Genomic DNA, 6,000 nt, shown 5'->3' with positions numbered 1-6,000 from the left:
TAAAAAAAAAAAAAAAGGCAAAAGGTTTCTTGCTTTCAGTTTCTGTACCCGCTTTGTGAACTTGATAGGATACGTTTTAATAGAACGTTTTACCACTAAACTACATTTACGCAGTATTCAGACATTTCATTCTTGGCTGTCATCTACAGCGCAAAATCTGTTGTTTAAAAAAAAAAAAATAATAATAATCAGAATATGACTTTTTGTTTATCTGACAACACCGGTGTTTTGCATTGCACACTAAAGACTGGTAGCAGAGAGGGAACCTTCATGTATCGCTGTGCTTTCACCGCCAGGTTACCAAAATAAGCACTAACGGCCTATGAAACAGAGTTTTTAACATGATTACTCTGGTAAATAAGGCTCTGGTAAAAAAAAATAAGTAACTTGATGGAAATGACAGATGTTTAATTTTATCCTGGGTTGTCAGAACATCAGAGAAAAACGCTTTGCAACAGAAACCAAGGTAGTTTTCCTCCGTGTGGTTTGTAATGAACATCCTCTAACAAGAATAGCATGAGACATTACCCTTAACATAGGGGCCCGGAGTTATTCCCAAATGGCACCATATTCCCTATATAGTGCACCACTTTAGACCACAGCCATGACCATTGGTCCTGGTTAAAAGTAGTGCACTATATAGGGAATAAGATACCATTTGAGATGAAACCCAAGGCTTGACCAGGCCCTAAATATACCCTGAACCAAAGTCTCCTGGCCAGGTTACGAGGCAACCAGGAAAACTCCTGGCCCTAAAACAAAGTGAACACACAGGATTGGTCCTAAATGGCACCCTATTCCCTATGTAGTGCACTACTTTTGACCAGGGTAGTGCACCGTATAGGGTGCAATTTGGGATACACACATAGTTCAGTTCAATCCCACGTGTGAGAACAGGTCGGAGTCATATTGATATGGTGAGAACAGGTCGGAGTCATATTGATAAGGAGAGAACAGCTTAGTGAATTGACCGGATCATGACTATGTATGGCTCCAGTCAGTCAGTTTCTATCCCACCAGTCAGTCAGTCAGTTAGTTTCTATCCCACCAGTCAGTCAGTTTCTATCCCACCAGTCAGTCAGTTTCTGTCCCACCAGTCAGTCAGTTTCTGTCCCACCAGTCAGTCAGTTTCTGTCCCACCAGTCAGTCAGTTTCTGTCCCACCAGTCAGTCAGTTTCTGTCCCACCAGTCAGTCAGTTTCTATCCCGCCAGTCAGTCAGTCAGTCAGTTTCTATCCCGCCAGTCAGTCAGTCAGTCAGTTTCTATCCCGTCAGTCAGTCAGTCAGTCAGTTTCTATCCCGTCAGTCAGTCAGTCAGTTTCTATCCCACCAGTCAGTCAGTCAGTTTCTATCCCACCAGTCAGTCAGTCAGTTTCTATCCCACCAGTCAGTCAGTCAGTCAGTTTCTATCCCACCTGTCTGTCAGTTTCTGTCCCACCAGTCAGTCAGTTTCTGTCCCACCAGTCAGTCAGTTTCTGTCCCACCAGTCAGTCAGTTTCTGTCCCACCAGTCAGTCAGTTTCTGTCCCACCAGTCAGTCAGTTTCTGTCCCACCAGTCAGTCAGTTTCTGTCCCACCAGTCAGTCAGTTTCTGTCCCACCAGTCAGTCAGTTTCTGTCCCACCAGTCAGTCAGTTTCTGTCCCACCAGTCAGTCAGTTTCTGTCCCACCAGTCAGTCAGTTTCTGTCCCACCAGTCAGTCAGTTTCTGTCCCACCAGTCAGTCAGTTTCTGTCCCACCAGTCAGTCAGTCAGTCAGTTTCTATCCCACCAGTCAGTCAGTCAGTCAGTTTCTATCCCGTCAGTCAGTCAGTCAGTCAGTTTCTATCCCACCAGTCAGTCAGTCAGTCAGTTTCTATCCCACCAGTCAGTCAGTCAGTCAGTTTCTATCCCACCAGTCAGTCAGTTTCTATCCCACCAGTCAGTCAGTCAGTCAGTTTCTATCCCACCAGTCAGTCAGTCAGTCAGTTTCTATCCCACCAGTCAGTCAGTCAGTCAGTTTCTATCCCACCAGTCAGTCAGTCAGTCAGTTTCTATCCCACCAGTCAGTCAGTCAGTCAGTCAGTTTCTATCCCACCAGTCAGTCAGTCAGTCAGTCAGTTAGTTTCTGTCTGTCTGTCTGTCTGTCTGTCTGTCTGTCTGTCTGTCTGTCTGTCGAGAGCGGGTGGATGGAGAATGGGAGGAGCTTCTTCAGTTGCCAGTCTTGGGAGTCTGGGGCTCCATGAAGGCAGGGTTGTAGGCAGGCTGTGCAGAGAGGAAGTCGGGCTGGGCGGGAGGTGCACAGGGATAGGCTGGCTGAGGCTGGGCTGGAGCCTGGAGGGGGTAAGACAGCTGTCCTGGACTGAACCCAGCCTGACTATAAGACACTGGGATAGCAGGAGGATAGGCTGGACCTGGTAGAGAGAGAGAGAGAGGACATTAAACACATCACACCAGAGACACGGAGAACACACCAGACGGTTCCTCCTCTTTTCACTTACAAATAAGCTTGACTTCCCACCACCTCTGTTTGTTTTCAACTACAACTAATACCACACAACTAAGTAATACATTACCACACACCTAAGTAATACATTACCACACAACTAAGTAATACATTACCACACAACTAAGTAATACATTACCACACAACTAAGTAATACATTACCACACACCTAAGTAATACATTACCACACACCTAAGTAATACATTACCACATACCTAAGTAATACATTACCACACAACTAAGTAATACATTACCACACAACTAAGTAATACATTACCACACAACTAAGTAATACATTACCACACAACTAAGTAATACATTACCACACACCTAAGTAATACATCTAATACTATCATGATCATAACATGCCATTTTCTGTTGTAAACCGTTCTGCTTCGGTGTGCCCCACTAAACACGATCCTGATGACAGACTCGCCTCACAACAGACTCTCCTGACACTTACCAGTCTCTTGGTAAGGAGGGGGTGGTCCTGGCTGGAAAGGCTGTCCCTGGTAGCCTGGTGCTGTGGGCATGGGCTGGCCACCTCCATAGCCGGGTTGAGGCTGAACCCCATACCCAGGCTGGACCGGCACGGTCTGGTAGGCAGGGTACTGGGGGGCCCCCTGGTAGGGCTGGACGGGCTGCTGGGGGTAGTGGGTATTCACCACCGTTGTGTGGGCGGTCGTGGCGATCACCGCTGGGGAGGAGAGATGCACCAGGGGTAAATAGAAAGTACCCTGTAAAAGGTACACCTGGGTCTCTCTCAGGGTAGTTGAGAGCAAAGGGAAAAAATTACAACTAAACATTTAGGAATACGTTTCAGCCAAGCAGGCTATTAGAGACATTAGTTTGAAGCCACTACACAGACCTTCACCCTCAGACAGTTTACGTCTCCTTTGTTTATGGTTCACTAGTCAAGACGAGTTTAGGTGGGATGAGAAGAGATCCAGTGTGTATGGAATACCTCAGTGTTAACCATAGAGTGTATATGGGATGAGAAGAGACCCAGTGTGTATGGAATACCTCAGTGTTAACCATAGAGTGTAGATGGGATGAGAAGAGACCCAGTGTGTATGGAATACCTCAGTGTTAACCATAGAGTGTAGATGGGATGAGAAGAGACCCAGTGTGTATGGAATACCTCAGTGTTAACCATAGAGTGTAGGTGGGATGAGAAGAGACCCAGTGTGTATGGAATACCTCAGTGTTAACCATAGAGTGTAGGTGGGATGAGAAGAGACCCAGTGTGTATGGAATACCTCAGTGTTAACCATAGAGTGTAGGTGGGATGAGAAGAGACCCAGTGTGTATGGAATACCTCAGTGTTAACCATAGAGTGTAGGTGGGATGAGAAGAGACCCAGTGTGTATGGAATACCTCAGTGTTAACCATAGAGTGTAGGTGGGATGAGAAGAGACCCAGTGTGTATGGAATACCTCAGTGTTAACCATAGAGTGTAGGTGGGATGAGAAGAGACCCAGTGTGTATGGAATACCTCAGTGTTAACCATAGAGTGTAGGTGGGATGAGAAGAGACCCAGTGTGTATGGAATACCTCAGTGTTAACCATAGAGTGTAGGTGGGATGAGAAGAGACCCAGTGTGTATGGAATACCTCAGTGTTAACCATAGAGTGTAGGTGGGATGAGAAGAGACCCAGTGTGTATGGAATACCTCAGTGTTAACCATAGAGTGTAGGTGGGATGAGAAGAGACCCAGTGTGTATGGAATACCTCAGTGTTAACCATAGAGTGTAGGTGGGAAGCAGAGGGGTTGTCTGACAGATACATGTTATACTCAAAGACAGGAGCTAGCAGTAGAGAGAGGGTATGTGTGTGTGTGTCTGTGTGTGTGTACAGGGGGCAATATGTAGGCAGCAGCAACACAGCCTGACGATCAGAACGAGCGGTGAGAAACCAGTCAGAACAGCATCAGGAAGATATCTGTCCCATAATGCAACAGGCTCACACACATTTCTAGAGGAGGTTCATTTATTTAAAAAATGTTGCCAAACAACCTGGTAACATTCCACTCTTACGCAATGCTGCCAGGTTCCAAATATACCTCCGCCCATCTTTGTGTTTCATTTCAAAATAAAAAGGTTAAATGAATACATTCTGGTGATGTCTTGTTGAATCATTGGATGAATCAGAAATGTTCAGGAAGTGTATAAATACAGAGTTTGGAATGGAAAAAAAAAAAGACGTCACTTTGAGTTGTATCTTTCCCAGAACTCAAAAAAGAGGAAGAGATGTTTAGTTCCACTAAAGGTTCGGTTACTAACAGTGGATTTCTGTTCCACTGCAAGGAGGAAGTGGCTTTTACACAATTGGGTGTTGTTTGAAAACAACCCTCACGTCCCAGCCCACTCCAGGGAGAGCTGGGCCTGTGCTGTCCCAAATGTCACTATATAGTGCCCTAGTTTTGATCAGGGTACTGCCCTAGTTTTGATCAGGGTACTGCCCTAGTTTTGATCAGGGTAGTGCCCTAGTTTTGATCAGGGTAGTGCCCTAGTTTTGATCAGGGTAGTGCACTAGTTTTGATCAGGGTAGTGCACTACAAAACGGAATAGGTTGCCATTCGGGACGCACATCCTGCTGGCCGGGATCAAAGTGGGAGTGGTCAAACCACTTCCTGTATCATCACATCTAATCATAAAGCCCTTTTTACATCAGCAGATGTGCTTATATAGGGTCACAAAGTACTTATAACACAGGGTCAGAGATACTACAGTCTGAACTGACCCCCAGACTACAGAGATACTACAGTCTGAACTGACCCCCAGACTACAGAGATACTACAGTCTGAACTGACCCCCAGACTACAGAGATACTAGTCTGAACTGACCCCCAGACTACAAAGATACTACAGTCTGAACTGACCCCCAGACTACAGAGATACTACACAGAGATACTACAGTCTGAACTGACCCACAGACTACAGAGATACTACAGTCTGAACTGACCACCAGACTACAGAGAGATACTACAGTCTGAACTGACCCCCAGACTACAGAGAGATACTACAGTCTGAACTGACCCCCAGACTACAGAGAGATACTACAGTCTGAACTGACCCCCAGACTACAGAGAGATACTACAGTCTGAACTGACCCCCAGACTACAGAGATACTACACAGAGATACTACAGTCTGAAATGACCACCAGACTACAGAGATACTACAGTCTGAACTGACCACCAGACTACAGAGATACTACAGTCTGAAATGACCCCCAGACTACAGAGATACTACAGTCTGAACTGACCCCCAGACTACAGAGATACTACAGTCTGAACTGACCCCCAGACTACAGAGATACTACAGTCTGAACTGACCCCCAGACTACAGAGATACTACAGTCTGAACTGACCCCCAGACTACAGAGATACTACAGTCTGAACTGACCACCAGACTACAGAGATACTACAGTCTAAAGAGATACTACAGTCTGAACTGACCCCCAGACTACAGAGATACTACAGAGATACTACAGTCTGAACTGACCACCAGACTACAGAGA

At 45.9% G+C, this 6,000-nt stretch overlaps 1 protein-coding gene across 1 annotated transcript in view; it reads right to left on the bottom strand.

Moving 5' to 3' along the window:
- Positions 1–391: 391 nt before the first annotated feature.
- LOC139552593 (protein shisa-4-like) overlaps positions 392–6,000 on the bottom strand; it is a 37,285-nt gene continuing 31,676 nt past the window's right edge. Inside the window, exons 4-5 of the mRNA XM_071364466.1 lie at positions 2,945–3,178; positions 392–2,389 (exon numbers count right to left, since the gene is read on the bottom strand). Coding sequence (XP_071220567.1) covers positions 2,187–2,389; positions 2,945–3,178 — 437 coding nt within the window. The 3' untranslated portion in view covers positions 392–2,186. The remainder of the gene's footprint in view (positions 2,390–2,944; positions 3,179–6,000) is intronic.

This window comes from Salvelinus alpinus, chromosome 2, assembly GCF_045679555.1.
Source record: "Salvelinus alpinus chromosome 2, SLU_Salpinus.1, whole genome shotgun sequence".
Taxonomy (NCBI): domain Eukaryota; kingdom Metazoa; phylum Chordata; class Actinopteri; order Salmoniformes; family Salmonidae; genus Salvelinus; species Salvelinus alpinus.
This window is presented reverse-complemented; position numbering and strand designations above follow the sequence as displayed.